Raw genomic sequence first — 16,334 nt, 5'->3', positions numbered from 1 at the left:
TGCTTTACAAATGGGAAAGAAAACGAATGTGATTATTATTATTTTTACTAAAATCGGTATTTTAGTTTCAAGAATTATTATTAAAGTATGCGTAACTAAAAATCCGAGTCAATTTTGTGAGACATATACTAATCTTACTATTTAAAAAATTATTTTTATGCAAAAAAAATATTACTTTGCTCTCCAAGAATAGACCGGATCAATATGTTTCATAAATATAAATATATGATATCGTCTCATATGAAACATACTCCTAAAAATATATCGGTTAAGGATTTTAACTATAGATATTAAATATATTATATCATACTATTTGTTTAGTCAATTCAACTTATTTGGATAGGAAAAATTAACAATTTTGATTCCGTTAGTTAAAAATATGTTTTAAACAAATAATTTGACGACTTCATCAACATTTCAAGACATTTTTCTCATCGGAGTGATGAGGTTATGTCCAATATGGTAATAATATCCAAATTTGTGTAAAAAACATATCACTAATATCTGACATTTCATTAGTATTTCGATAAAAAAACATTACTAAAATTGTAAAAGAAGCCAAACTATTACTAATTAATTAAATGATCAAAATTCAATTTTCGCAAATATAATATCTTTGTTTTTAGAATCGGACTGATATGTTCGACGGACAACGGACCTGAACACACCAGAAACCGTTTTATCGGTCAAACCGGTCAAAACCAATAAATCAGTTAAAATTTGATGTGACCAATTCACTATTTTCTAAATTGCATCTTAAAATTTAATAAATTTTTATATTTAAAACTTAAACTTTTATTTTTATTATTTATATATATGATTATTTTGATTTTGAATTTTGTTAAAAATATTATTTTAATAATATTAAAACTTAATTGATTTTTTGTTTTTTTAAAAAATATGCTTATATTTGATATTTTGATTATATTTAAATTTGTGTTTAGATTTTAAAATTTGGTAAATATATATTTTTATTATTTATTTAAGATTTTTAAAATTTAAATATGATTATATTTAAANATAATATATATTACTCATGTCCAATCGTTCCATTGAATCGTTTCTTCCGATTGAACAACTATTCTCAGATAGATTCCTTTGGCGAGTTATGAAAACATTGGATAATATGTAACCAATTTGGCTAATCTCTGGGCAACCGCCCCGGGTCGTTTTACACATGCCCGTTGCCCTTGTATTCTGGGACGACCTTGGGCTTCGGGAAATAAAAGAGAGCCAATAATAACTACGTTCTGTGTGTGAGAGAGTGTCTGCAGTTATGCTTGCACTTTACTGTTTCTCTCTTTAAATCAATATATATACGTACATCTACAAATATATACATTTTGGTCTTCCAAGAATTCTGCTGCTGTGGAAGAGGCTGCGTTTCAAGAAAAGAGAAAAGGATACCTCAACTCTCACTTTTTCCCCCATATCTCACTTTGATTAAAGCATTGATTGGTTCTTGAGTTAGTTTTTGCATCATCTTTTGGTGATTAAAGAATTGGGTTTTCTGGGTTTGGGCTCTTGCTTCTCATGTATCATAGTTGTGTGTGTATTTGTTTGTAGTATTTGTGGATAACAGAAAAAGGTGGAATCTTGCATTGGGGATGCATGGTGAGATGCACAGAAAGTAGGATGCTTTTAACGAGTATTTGCTGAGATATTTGAAGAAAATTGGAAGTGGATATTTGGGATTTGACCACTTTTTGCATTAGATTCGAGGTGTGGAAGTTGTTAACTATTATTTTATAAAGTTGTGAATTTTGGGGAATTTTTTTTCTTTTTGGGACTTTGATTATTTTCAAATCAAGATCAGAGTTTGTTGGGAAGAGATTATGTAGAGAGTATCTCATGGAGAAATAGGCGGAACAATGAACAATGGAAATTCCAAGAAAAGCAAGGTTTTGTCTGTTGATTAGTTTTCACCCCTTGTTTATAATTTCTTGAAAGACAGGATTTTTCAATTTGGATTTGTTCGATGAATTTGTTCTTTATTTTGTAATTGTGAAGCTCTCATGGTCAAAGAAATTGATCGGAAAATGGTTCAGCATCAAGTCCAAAAGTGAGGAATTTCAAGCTCATGAAGTTGTATATGGAGGTGATCTACCTTGTTTTATGATTTGAGAATTTGCTTAAAGTTGGAATCTCTCTTTTTCTCCCTTCTTATTATTTCTATTATTTTTTTGTTATATTTAGTGTCTGTTTTCTGGTAATTTTGTCATATTTTGTGTCTTTTATATCAATAGTTAATTATCATGGAGTGGTTAAGGTTTGGCTGGTGAGTAAGTCAATGGAAGACAACAATTTCAAGATTTTTTTGTATTCTATTGGTTTGTTTTTAATGGATTTGTCTTGTGTGTCTCATAGAACAATCTAATCTGGCTGTTTTATTTCTTAATTTTAGACCTTTTTTTTTAATTCACCAGTTCTGTGCAAATTTTTCTCAATATTGGGACAATATGCTACTTATTGGCTATTGTATCTGAAATTTCTTTCCATGTCCTTTCCGTTATCGATTCTTGTTTAATTATGATTGTGATTCTACTTTATGGGATGTAATTCAGGGGTATCCTATCTGCACAAAACATATGAATCAATATGATCACTTGCTATTTGATTTTTAGAAGTTAAATGTTGATAATTAATAATTTAAGGTGGCGATGTGGAATGGAGGAAAAGATTCTCAGAAGGGGAGCCGTCTACTGCCAAGAAAAGTAATATTGGTCAGTATTTTGGCTAATTTTCATTCTTTCAAACTTGTCTCAGGTACCCCCAGAATTTTAATTAACAATGAAATTCTGATAAAAATTATGTGATTTACGATTATGTAACGTGGATGTCAAATATTAACTTAGTCCATTCGGATAGTTTTTTTCTTCTTCTTTTTCTATGACGATATCGAAGAGATTGTCCCAATTGGGTTTGCAGAAGAATCAGCAAAGGATACAGAGCATTCCTTTTCGCGATCATGTTCCCATTGGCGAGGGAGCGGCTATCTTGATCATCCTCAGATAATAAATGTCCAGAAATATAGGTTAGTGTCATATGTATATATTCTTCATTTTGTCTGCTTTATCTATTTTCTGAGAAATTCTTATTTCGTCCACTTATATGGAGACAGCATCTTTGTTTCGACATGGAATGTGGGAGGAAAATCGCCAACAAGCAATATGGACTTGGATAATTGGCTACATTCTGCACCTCCAGTAGACGTATATGTGCTCGGGTATTTTTTTTAATCATGATTCATGCCTTGATATAGATCCAACTTTCCGTCTTTCCTTAAATGACGTTTTATTAATTTTTTTAACTTTTTTAAATAGATTTCAGGAAATTGTTCCTCTGAATGCCGGTAATGTTCTTGGTGCTGAAGACAATGGACCTGCCAAAAAGTGGCTGGCTATTATTAAAAAAACATTGAACAATGCCCCTGGCAATATTGGGGGCAGTGGTTACTATACACCACCACCTATGCCAGATCCCATTGTCGAGTGGAATGCAGATTTTGAGGGATCAACCAGCGGTAAAGGCTCAAGCTTTTACCATCGTCGGTCTTTTCAGACTCCTCATCATAGGAGAACGGAGAATGACATTTTGGTCCACCAACCTCATTTTGACAGGCGATTAAGTGTTTCTGAAGGTGTAATATGTGGACATAGAGCTAGTGACTTCGACCCAACGTTGAAATGGGGTTACAGGCCAAGTGACAGTTCATCTAGTCGGAGACTGAGTGATTATTCTTCTGGTCACTATCCCAGTTACTATTCGCCAGCTCCACAACCAGGAAACGAGTATTTGAGTTGCAGGCCAAGTGACTATTCTTGGGGTCATAGGCCTAGTGATTTCTCTACCTGGGGTTTAGATGAGGATTTTTTGGTCGAGGATTCATTTACTAATGGTTGGGATGCATGTATAATACCTGAACATTCAAGATACTCTCTAGTTGCAAGTAAGCAAATGGTTGGAATTTTTTTGACCGTTTGGATTCGAAGTGAGTTGAGGGAACATGTTCGGAACATTAAGATTTCTTGTGTTGGCCGAGGATTAATGGGTTATCTCAGAAATAAGGTTAGTCCAAATGCACTAGTCTTTTCCAGGATTTAATGGAAGTTCTTGTAATTGCTGCAGCACTGTGCTTTTGTTGTAGGGATCTATTTCGATCAGCATGTTGTTGCATCAGACTAGCCTTTGCTTTGTGTGCAGTCACTTGACATCTGGTCAGAAGGATGGTGACGAGCTGCGCAGAAACGCTGACGTTATGGAAATTTTACGGAAAACAAGATTCCCACGAGTTAATAAACTTGATGATGGGAAATCCCCAGAGACAGTTCTTGAACATGAGTAAGACAGCTTAACCAACACAATATTTTTTTAAAAAAATTTTGAGAACTACGGAAATAATGAGAATGTGGAGACACATTGTTTTAAATTGAATGAATTTTTCTTGGTTTCATTTACCCAAAAATAAATTTTCATGTAGCCGTATTTTTTGGCTCGGAGATTTGAACTACCGAGTAGCATTGCCATTCCGCTCAGCCAAAGCTCTTATTGAAATGCAGAACTGGAAAGCTTTGTTAGATAAAGATCAAGTATATTATCTATTCTTTTCTATACAATATTATCTTAATAATTACTTGACATGATGAATAGCACATATTTTACATTTCTTCTTGCCAGCTGAGGATAGAGCAGAGAGGAGGTCGAGTTTTTGAGGGTTGGAAAGAAGGAATGATATATTTTCCACCAACGTACAAGTACTCACATAATTCAGACAGCTATGCTGGTGAAGTTACGCACCTGAAGGAGAAACGACGAACACCTGCATGGTAAAGATTATTATGACGAGATTTAGTATATTTCAATACCAGTCAAAAAAATATATATCGCCTCATATGCAAAGTGAAGAGCTGATCTGGGGTTACTTTTAAATCCGAAGGTGTGATCGAATTTTGTGGTATGGAAGTGGGCTTCAGCAGTTGTCCTATGTTCGAGGGGAATCTAGGTTTTCTGATCATAGACCAGTTTTGAGTCTGTTTTGGGCTGAAATTGAATCAGTTCCAAACAAGTTAAAGAAAAGCATGAGCACGAGGCCACGGATTGAGGTGGAGGAACTGTTACCTGACTCACATGGTTATACGGAACTCAGCTTTTTTTGAGGATAGATAGAGTCGACATTTCATACATGGTACGGACGTATAACATCTGCACGCCGTGATTAATCTTAGAATACCTTAGCCACTTAACTCTTCTTTCTTTTGAAATTGATTCATAGTCTAATTATCATAATTGTCTTGTTTCCAAGTCTGACTTATGCTTTGAAGCTTTTTTTTATGCAGCTTTAGTTGTTGGTCCCGCCGAATCCAGGTGATGATCATTTTCAAGAAACTCAACCTGAAGGATGACAGGTACACTTCGTTGCTCATTAACCAAGAAAGGTGAGCCATTACCTTTTTCACTTTAACAAGCACTTTTTGAATGTTCGATTTGGCTTCTTTGTTACATCTCTTGTATGTTTGTCGATGCTTATCACATATAATTTGTCTTATGATAATTTGTCCAATTTTCCCCCTTGTTTTCTGATCAGATGTAAATGTGTATTACTGCAACGATACAAGAACGATGGAGCTTGATTAACCTTTGACCACCGTTTGCTTCCCAAGCTACAGCATCTTGATTTGGAGTCAAGCTGCTATCTCAAGAACGACAGTTTCCCACCCCAAGGCATTTTCTATCTTCTTTCAAACTCTCGTGGCTCTCCATGGTCAGGTACCATGTTCAATGTTACTCGAAATTCTCTATCAAAAAATGTTCTTTATATCAACTCATCCTCCATACAAGAATATGTTAAAAAAGAATACCTTGTCTCATCAGACATGACTTCATTAACAAACAGGTATTGTCTCACAGGATGGTACTAAAACATTGAAGTATCAAGAATGGCAGCTGGGATTTTCCATGAATCGACGAGTTATGAATATATTTCCGATATAAAAATATGTTGTGAACATCCTCCTATCAATACAAATGCTCGTGTGTCTGGCCAGTGACTATACTGAAAAGTGGTTTCCTTGGATGTTTCCCATACACATTACTTACGAATTGTCTGAGAACACGCTTTTTCTTTTTCCTCTGGAAATTAAAGAAAATGACTGTTTCCCGCAAATTATTACGAAGTAAAAAAGATAGATTTTTCAGATATTGCCAGGTGATTTGGGTGAGGAGTCATGACTTTAAATTCCTTTTGCATTCATCTTTTTTCTGTTTAAAGCACTTCAATAGTACACAGCATTTTACTATATTAAAAATCTCATTTTCGATTTGATCTTTTAAATTTTTGATATAACTTTATATATTATAGTAGGGATTATTGCTTCAAAAAATTCATTAAATACAGAGGAGATGAATGCAAAATAAACCTGTTAATTAAACTGTAATGCCTCGAAAATTTTAAGAGTCCACGCAAACTACATGCATGCAATAATTAAATTCTCTTGTATTTTGATTAAATGTTTTAGTTGCATTAATTAATTATGTTGTGCATAATTGCATGTTTAAAATATATTTTTCTACATGATTGCATTAAAATGTATTTTTAAAGGATTATTCAAGTGACGATCGAGGAACGGGGACCGAAAGCTGAAAAACGTAAAATGTTTTTATTAAATAATTGTTTTTAATTATTTAAAATATGGTTGATGCTTTTTAGTATTTTTGAAAATAAAGGGTTTTTAGGTGATTTTATACGCCGGGACATAAATTTTATCGGTGTTGGTTTTTCAAAAAAAAATGCGAGCTTTTTGGCAACCCGATTAATAAATTCATAAATTTATTTAAACAAAAACTTTGTTAATATTTTATTAAATCCTAATTGAGACTAATGGCTTAATTTGATTGGTTTAATAGGCCTAAAGCCTAATTAGCTATTTAATTAGTGTATTTAATATATTAAAGCACCTAAACCGTACACCTTGCATCCAACCACAGGGCCACACACTTCACAAATTCTGAAATTCTTCCCAACCCATGTCACGGCGCACACAAATTTTTATGAAGGGAAAAGCATCAATTTTTCAAGGGAAACATCAAGCCATCGTCTCTTCGTCGCCGTTCTTCAATCGTCAACGGTTTTTCGTGCGTTTAAAATGCAAAGGCACGCCATACATCTTCTTTTCTCATCTACCACATCGTATTATCGTTTTAAATATCGTGTGTACGAAAGCATTAAGTTTTTATGATTATTCTCGGAATATTGCATCACACATGGGGAAACTTGAGTTTTTGATGCAAATTCATGATTTTATTATGTAAAAAAGGTGCTGCCATGATTAAGAAAGGTTAGGGGTATGTTTTACACAAGTTTAAAGAGTCCTAATCACCCAAAAACACTGCAAACAAGGGTAGATCAAAGCTGGAAATTGTGGGCTAAAAACAGAAATAAGGGGCCGTGAGTTTTAACTTAGGTGTGTGCTTGTTGGGTTCAAGGGACTCGTTCTTATGCATGGGGCGAAGGGGTGCGACCAGGTCTCGAGGAGGGCTCGTTTTGGGTGTGGGTCACGGTCAGGCTAGGACCCCTGGAGCGCAGCTGGGGAGGAGTCCCATGCAGAAGGGACTCCTCGCGCGAGCGCAAGTCTCTGAACTTGCTGATGAAGGTGGCTCACGGCTGGCCTGGGGGTGAGCCAAGTGGGTCCTCCGGGGTCTAAGGGAGATGGTCTAGGGTCGGGCTAGGTGTTAGGGCTGCTGGATCGCAGCTGGCTCGAAGGAGAAAGGTAACCCGTGAGAGAACAAGGTAGCGAGCAGGTTCTGGTTTTTCTTCAGGTGGCTCGCTACTGGGTTCAGGGCTGGGCTAGGTCTGGGTCGAGTCTAGACGTGGTCCAGGCTCAGTTAGGGTCAGGGTGGCTCGATGGTTAAGGGTTAGGAGGAGTCCTAGGGGGGCTAGGAGTCCTTATGTGCTTAGGAGTCTCACACACACACATGCAGATTTTGGGTGAGTTTCCAGGAGCTTTTTGAGCGGGCTAGGGCTTGTGTTACGGGCTGGGATTGCACAGTAGGGTCCCTAGGTGAGTTGGATAGGTTTTGGTTCAAGGTGGCTCGGGCGTGGCTCGGGTAAATTAGGAGATGGCTCGGTGTGTTCGATAAGGTGTCAAAAAACGAAAATTAAAGAACAGAAATTGAATCCAAGGGGCCACGGGGGTGGCTCATGACTCGGAAGAGTAGAATAAATCATAAAGAGGTTATGTTAAAATTTTGGGAACAAAATAACGAGTTTTGGATTTATTCGGGATTTAATCGCCGCACGTAACGCTAATTAACGAGTTAATTGAAAAGTCTAGTTTTAAGCTTTATAAAATAATGAAAAATTAGGTTTAAGTTTAAATAATTATTAGAAGTCTAAGTTTTTAATTTGGGATTTTATATTAAGGTTTGGGATTTTTCAGGATCAAAACGCATTAATACGTCACATTTAAAGATTAATTTAAAAGTCCTCGTTTTAGGCTAAATAAAAATATGTAAAAATTCATGTAAGCTTAAATAATTATTTAGGACATGTTAGATTCAATGAATTCAAGAAAAAGTCAAATTCGAGAAATTTTACGTCTAGGGGTAAAACGGTCTTTTTACACTTTATAATTAGTAAAGGTCATGGCAGTGCCATAAATGCTGTTTTTATGAAAATATGATTATTTTTAAGTGTTTATGAATTGTTCATGATTAGAATATGATTTTTAAATGTCTAAGGAATTTTTATGATTTAAAGAAGGCATTTAAAATACATGTTGCATGCTTGGTTTCAAAATGGAAAATGTAAATATTATTCATGATTTTTCTAAGTGATGTGAATGAAAAATGTTGAAGGATGTGAAGTTATTGTGACTAATTCGTTAATGTTGGCGACGTCGTGAGGGTTATGGTCCCAGTGGGAGCCCGACGATCGTGTTCCATCATTGCGAATATGTGGTAACGGTTATGTGGTAACGGATTTGTGGTAACGGTAAGAATGAGAATGTCGTGAGGGGAAAAAGCCCCAGAGGGAGCCCATTTATGGGAAAAAGCCCAGAGAGAACCCCGACGATCGTATTTCTATTCGAATCATGATAGGCCAAGGCTCAGTTGACCGGTGAGAGTGTTGCTGATGTCCCCGCCGCCCAGTACTGTGGTTACATTTAGATGGATCCATCGACTCTTATGATCATGATCAGGAAAGTCACAATTAACGATCTAAATTCAACAAAGGAAAAAGGAAAAGGAAAAGGAAAAAAGGGAAAAGGAAAATATTTATGATCATGTTAAAATGTTTTTATGTCATGATAAGGAAAAATAAAGGAAAAGATCAAGGTTTATGCATGTCATGAAATATTATTTTCACCTAAAGGTATTTTCACTGTTGCATGTGGTTTTATATGTATTACTTGTTATAAAGATTATGGTGTGTTGAGTCTTTAGACTCACTAGGTGTGATGGATGCATGTGAGTTCGAGGGAGGTCTTGACGGATGATCTGACTGGACTGAAGGCGCACACAACCCGAGGACCAGCGCCTCTACTTATTTCCGCACTTATGACTTATGAATCATGATTTATAATTGAAGATTTTAAGACTATTTATTTATGCTTTTTGAGAGATTTTTGAGAGGTTTAGTATGGGCTATTCTTTTCAAATTATTGTTTTTAGGGTTGGTAAAACAAATTGACGATTTCATTTTTATGACTATTTCATTGATTTCTTAAAATGCTAGTTGGTTGATGTTTCATTTTAAAGGGTAAAATATTTTATAAAAATATTTTCATGGGATGGACGAAATTAAAGGAAAAAAAAAATTCTAGCACTTTCAAAGCAATAAAAAAGGCAGGACGTTTCAGTTGGTATCAGAGCAATGGTCCTGTAAAGGGTTGTGCCACCATCAGCGCCGGAAAGATCAGTCATCAAGCCTCAAAGTTGTAAGTTTTTATATGCTTTATGTGATTTAATATGTTGTTACATGTATAAGTACATGAATTATATGTTCACGTCACATGTTTAATAGCATTACGAGGATATATGTTTTATATGCATTAGAATTTTCATACGTGATACGTTATGAAATAAGAAACTTTTTGATTTCAACGCATGTTGGCTTTGTGGTGGAATTGGACGATGTTGGTTTTTGGGTTTTAGTATTGACATTCTACTTTTTAGGCTATAAGATTAATCATGAATATTATGAATGCTTATGAGACATGTAGACTTGCTAAGAAAATACTGATGACTCATGGGTACTAGTTGAATTATTTTTTGAGAATTAGACATAAGGAATAATTATTCGAGGATTGCAACGACCTTGGGAGTAAGAAAATGCATAAAATTGGGATTTTAAGTTGATGAAAGGTAAGATTGGTTATAGGAATTGATTTTTGGGTAAATAAGTTTAAAATTTTTGAAATTTCATTATGAGAAACTTGTAGACAGAAAATTAAGAATACCGAGAATTTATGGGTTAATCGTAGGATTTTTGAAATTTAAGGACCAATTAGGATGATTTTTGAGGAAATTAAGAATTGATTTTGTGATTTTTAAAGAATTTGGGAACTAGTTTAGCAATAAGCGAGAAGTGAATGTGTTAAATGATAAGAATTTTTGGTGATTTAGACTTTTAAGAATATTTGGAACCTTGAGATATCTTGGTTTTAGTATTATAAGAAATTTTAATCAAGGGTTTTTAAGGATAAATCGATATTAAGCTTGAAAATCTAAACGTTAGCGGATGCATTTGGGATTTTAAGATTGAAATATGATAAGTTTATGAACATTTTGGGTATAAAATAAGGAAAATAATATATGATAAGTATGGTCATCCATCTTTTTAATATTGAGAATCGTAAGAAAAATTGAAATTCAAGGTTATAATAGTATAGCACTAAGTCATTATGGGTTTTCTTAAGTTGCGATTTGCAAATAAGGATTTAGAAGGAAAATTTAATTGGGATCAAAGAGACGTAAAGACCTTCTAGAATTTAAGTTTTATCAGAGTAGCGCAGCGGAAGCGTGGATTTTTGGGATACTAGAACTAAATATAAACTTTGGGTTATTAAGGATAAGCGAATTTCGAGGACAAAATTCAATTTAAGGGGGGAAGATTGTAATGCCCCGAAAATTTTAAGAGTCCACGCAAACCACATGCATGCAATAATTAAATTCTCTTGTATTTTGATTAAATGTTTTAGTTGCATTAATTAATTATGTTGTGCATAATTGCATGTTTAAAATATATTTTTCTACATGATTGCATTAAAATGTATTTTTAAAGGATTATTCAAGTGACGATCGAGGAACGGGGACCGAAGGCTGAAAAACGTAAAATGTTTTTATTAAATAATTGTTTTTAATTATTTAAAATATGGTTGATGCTTTTTAGTATTTTTGAAAATAAAGGGTTTTTAGGTGATTTTATACGCCGGGACGTAAATTTTATCGGTGTTGGTTTTTAAAAAAAAAAAAATGCGAGCTTTTTGGCAACCCGGCTAATAAATTCATAAATTTATTTAAACAAAAACTTTGTTAATATTTTATTAAATCCTAATTGAGACTAATGGGCTTAATTTGATTGGTTTAATAGGCCTAAAGCCTAATTAGCTATTTAATTAGTGTATTTAATATATTAAAGCACCTAAACCGTACACCTTGCATCCAACCACACGGCCACACACTTCACAAATTCTGAAATTCTTCTCAACACATGTCACGGCACACACAAATTTTTATGAAGGGAAAAGCATCAATTTTTCAAGGGAAACATCAAGCCATCGTCTCTTCGTCGCCGTTCTTCAATCGTCAACGGTTTTCGTGCGTTTAAAACGCAAAGGCACGCCATACATCTTCTTTTCTCATCTACCACATCGTATTATCGTTTTAAATATCGTGTGTACGAAAGCATAAAGTTTTTATGATTATTCTCGGAATATTGCATGCACACATGGGGAAACTTGAGTTTTTGATGCAAATTCATGATTTTATTATGTAAAAAGGTGCTGCCATGATTAGGAAAGGTTAGGGATATGTTTTACACAAGTTTAAAGAGTCCTAATCACCCAAAAACACTGCAAACAAGGGTAGATCAAAGCTGGAAATTGTGGGCTAAAAACAGAAATAAGGGGCCGTGAGTTTTAACTTAGGTGTGTGCTTGTTGGGTTCAAGGGACTCGTTCTTATGCATGGGGCGAAGGGGTGCGACCAGGTCTCGAGGAGGGCTTGTTCTGGGTGTGGGTCAGGGTCAGGAAGGGTCCTAGCCCCTGGAGCGCAGCTGGGGAGGAGTCCCATGCAGAAGGGACTCCTCGCGCGAGAGCAAGTCTCTGAACTTTCTGATGAAGGTGGCTCACGGCTGGCCTGGGGGCGAGCCAAGTGGGTCCTACGGGGTCTAAGGGAGATGGTCTAGGGTTGGGCTAGGTGTTAAGGCGGCTGGATCGCAGCTGGCTCGAAGGAGAAAGGTAACCCGTGAGAGAACAAGGTAGCGCGCAGGTTCTGGTTTTTCTTCAGGTGGCTCGCTACTGGGTTCAGGGGTTGGGCTAGGTCTGGGTTGAGTCTAGGCATGGTCTAGGCTCAGTTAGGGTCAGGGTGGCTCGATGGTTAAGGGTTAGGAGGAGTCCTAGGGGGGCTAGGAGTCCTTATGTGCTTAGGAGTCTCACACACACACATGGAGATTTTGGGTGAGATTCCAGGAGCTTTTTGAGCGGGCTAGGGCTTGTGTTACGGGCTGGGCTTGCACAATAGGTCCTTAGGTGAGTTGGCTAGGTTTTGGTTCAAGGTGGCTCGGGCGTGGCTCGGGTAAATTAGGAGATGGCTCGGTGCGTTCGATAAGGTGTCAAAAAACAAAAATTAAAGAACAAAAATTGAATCCAAGGGGCCACGGGGGTGGCTCATGACTTGGAAGGGTAGAATAAATCATGAAAAGGTTATGTTAAAAATTTGGGATCAAAATAACGAGTTTTGAATTTATTCGGGATTTAATCGCCGCACGAAACGCTAATTAACGAGTTAATTGAAAAGTCTAGTTTTAAGCTTTATAAAATAATGAAAAATTAGGTTTAAGCTTAAATAATTATTAGAAGTCTAAGTTTTTAATTTGGGAATTTTATATTAAGGTTTGGGATTTTTCGGGATCAAAACGCATTAATAAGTCACATTTAAAAATTAATTTAAAAGTCCTCGTTTTAGGCTAAATAAAAATATGGAAAAATTCATGTAGGCTTAAATAATTATTTAGGACATGTTAGATTCAATGAATTCAAGAAAAAGTCAAATTCGAGAAATTTTACGTCTAGGGGTAAAACGGTCTTTTTACACTTTATAATTAGTAAAGGTCATGGCAGTGCCCTAAATGCTGTTTTTATGAAAATATGATTATTTTTAAGTGTTTATGAATTGTTCATGATTAGAATATGATTTTTAAATGTCTAAGGAATTTTTATGATTTAAAGAAGGCATTTAAAATACATGTTGCATGCTTGGTTTCAAAATGGAAAATGTAAATATTATTCATGATTTTTCTAAGTGATGTGAATGAAAAATGTTGAAGGATGTGAAGTTATTGTGACTAATTCGTTAATGTTGGCGACGTCGTGAGGGTTATGGTCCCAGTGGGAGCCCGACGATCGTGTTCCATCATTGCGAATATGTGGTAACGGTAAGAATGGAAATGTCGTGAGGGGAAAAGGCCCCAGAGGGAGCCCATTTATGGGAAAAAGCCCAGAGGGAACCCCGAAGATCGTATTTCTATTCGAATCATGATAGGCCAAGGCTCAGTTGACCGGTGAGAGTGTTGTTGATGTCCCTGCCGCCCAGTACTGTGGTTACATGTAGATGGATCCATCGACTCTTATGATCATAATCAGGAAAGTCACAATTAACGATCTGAATTCAACAAAGAAAAAAGGAAAAGGAAAAGGAAAAAAGGGAAAAGGAAAATATTTATGATCATGTTAAAATGTTTTTATGTCATGATAAGGAAAAATAAAGGAAAAGATCAAGGTTTATGCATGTCATGAAATATTATTTTCACCTAAAAGTATTTTCACTGTTGCATGTGGTTTTATATGTATTACTTGTTATAAAGATTATGGTGTGTTGAGTCTTTAGACTCACTAGGTGTGATGGATGCATGTGAGTTCGAGGGAGGTCTTGACGGATGATCTGACTGGACTGAAGACGCACACAACCCGAGGACCAGCGCTTCTACTTATTTCCGCACTTATGACTTATGAATCATGATTTATAATTGAAGATTTTAAGACTATTTATTTATGCTTTTTGAGAGATTTTTGAGAGGTTTAGTATGGGCTATTCTTTTCAAATTATTGTTTTTAGGGTTGGTAAAACAAATTGACGATTTCATTGATTTCTTAAAATGCTAGTTGGTTGATGTTTCATTTCAAAGGGTAAAATATTTTATAAAAATATTTTCATGGGATGGACGAAATTAAAGGAAAAAAAAAATTCTAGCACTTTCAAAGCAATAAAAAGGGCAGGACGTTTCATAAACAATATAAGGGTTTCTAATTAGCTCATTAAAAATTTTATAATTAGCTCATTTTTTTAAAAAAAAATATATAGGTTTACCTTTAAATTTGAATATACAAGAGGGTTTTAATTTTTTAAAGAACATTTTATCAAAATCTGAAAGTTACAGGCGTGGTTTCTGCAGCGTACTCCTTTTGCCATGGTAAATTGAAACTTTTCTAGTGGCAAAGAAAGAATTTTTTTTAACAAAATTGAATAGACTAGCGTGCCACTGCCACACTGGCAATAGGTAATTGTATTATGCTTGTTCACCTTTGGTTTAAATATTGACCCGCTCCGTTGGAACAGGTTATCGAGTCGAACCTAAATATAAATAACAATTCAATAAGATACCAAAGTGCATGATTCACTCATTTCATACATACTAAGAGGAATGTTTTTATGCAGTGTTAACTATTTAATAACTATTTTTGTAGCTCCATAATACTTCAGTTTATGTTCTTACCTATTATCTGAATATACCAAGAAAGATGTATGGTTTATAATGAGACTACTATGAAATTTTTACTCATGGGTGGGGCAAACTCTTCTATTCTGGTACATGGTTTCTCTTGATTATATGGTTTATCCGGATGAGAGATCGACTTCAAGAAACAGTGAATGTTCTTATCAATGCACAAATGTATAACTCCTCGGGAATTTCAATCGCACTCATATTCATTACTGTAGGAATTGGGTTCAAACTTTTCTCAGCTCTTTTTCATCAATAGACTCTTGACGTATATGAATGAGTGCGGTTCGTTCTAGAAATTCCTACATCTCTATCTATCTCTAAGATGTTTGGATTTTTCAAAACTCTATGGGCATGTAGAAGAGAAATGCTATCCTCACTCGAACCAAAACAGAACTTTGAATTGTTCGAATAACAATAAAGGTGAAGTAGACTCAGGAACGACGAGTCTCTTTATGATAAACAGATCCATTTTTCAAGTTCGTTATTACAGGTAGTTCCTACAAAGGATCGGGCTAATGGCGTATACAATACTTGAATTCTTGATGTAGATGCTACATAGTTGGTTCTCATCCTTCAGAGACTACGAGTATAATAAGAGCATCCGTTGACAAAATGATCAAGCTAAGATGATCATTTCATGGCTATCAAGAACGAATTCAATCAGATGGTTATATTTCTCAATCTTTCTGACTTGCTCTTACGTAACCAAGTTCGAAAAGATTGAAAAAACAAGTCACTAACAACCACTGAAGAAGGATTCCTCGAAAAGATAAGTATTAGTAATCTTTTTTAGAAATTGAATGGATTTGGTCTTATACATACGCGAGGAAGGTAAGAAAAAAAGGAAGAAGACCTCGTCTTCTTTCTTTTATCACTTAGGAGCCGCGTGATATGAAAGTCTCATGCACAGTTTGAATGAGAGAAAAAAGCGAGTAATTCTCTTTTCGACTCTGACTCTCTCACTCCAGTCGTTGCTTTTCTTTCTGTTACTTAGAAAGTAGCTGCTTCAGCTTCAACTACTCGAATTTTTGATATTCATTTTTATTTCTCATAAAACGAATGACATCTTCTTCTGGAAATCCTAGCTAATCTAGCATGATATTGGGAAATATCATTGCTATTACTCAAACAAGCATGAAATGTATGAAAGGGATCGATTTTAGGTGTTCGAAATCGCAACGGAAGCACAAAATTGTTTTCTAAACATGAAAATCGAAATTTTTGAGAAAAATGAACACCATTGTACTAGTGTGTAACATATACTAATCACCTTTGTCATACATAGGGTTTTAAGAAATTTTACCTATCAACCTCTTGAGGTTGATGATGGCTCC

General features: G+C 35.2%; 1 protein-coding gene across 6 annotated transcripts; it reads left to right on the top strand.

Moving 5' to 3' along the window:
• The first annotated feature begins 1,231 nt into the window (after nucleotides 1-1,231).
• LOC140961481 (type IV inositol polyphosphate 5-phosphatase 7-like) lies at nucleotides 1,232-6,310 on the top strand. 6 transcript variants are annotated; one of them, XM_073420036.1, is made up of 14 exons: nucleotides 1,232-1,722; nucleotides 1,817-1,901; nucleotides 2,011-2,098; nucleotides 2,655-2,723; nucleotides 2,929-3,034; nucleotides 3,122-3,226; nucleotides 3,324-4,068; nucleotides 4,148-4,341; nucleotides 4,481-4,589; nucleotides 4,678-4,826; nucleotides 4,937-5,185; nucleotides 5,343-5,435; nucleotides 5,585-5,766; nucleotides 5,908-6,309. In XM_073420036.1, exons 2-11 carry the CDS (start codon nucleotides 1,872-1,874, stop codon nucleotides 5,154-5,156), a joined length of 1,815 nt encoding a protein of 604 aa, XP_073276137.1. In that variant the 5' UTR covers nucleotides 1,232-1,722; nucleotides 1,817-1,871; the 3' UTR covers nucleotides 5,157-5,185; nucleotides 5,343-5,435; nucleotides 5,585-5,766; nucleotides 5,908-6,309. The 6 variants fall into 6 exon arrangements, with proteins under 6 accessions (XP_073276137.1, XP_073276136.1, XP_073276135.1 ...); XM_073420035.1 differs by having other exon boundaries at nucleotides 1,812-1,901; XM_073420034.1 differs by having other exon boundaries at nucleotides 1,232-1,901; nucleotides 5,365-5,435; nucleotides 5,908-6,310.
• The last annotated feature ends 10,024 nt before the right edge of the window (nucleotides 6,311-16,334 follow it).

Source organism: Primulina huaijiensis, chromosome 16 (assembly GCF_012295235.1).
Source record: "Primulina huaijiensis isolate GDHJ02 chromosome 16, ASM1229523v2, whole genome shotgun sequence".
Lineage (NCBI taxonomy): Eukaryota > Viridiplantae > Streptophyta > Magnoliopsida > Lamiales > Gesneriaceae > Primulina > Primulina huaijiensis.
Note: the sequence above shows the minus strand (reverse complement) of the source record. Positions and strands in the feature narration are given on the sequence as shown.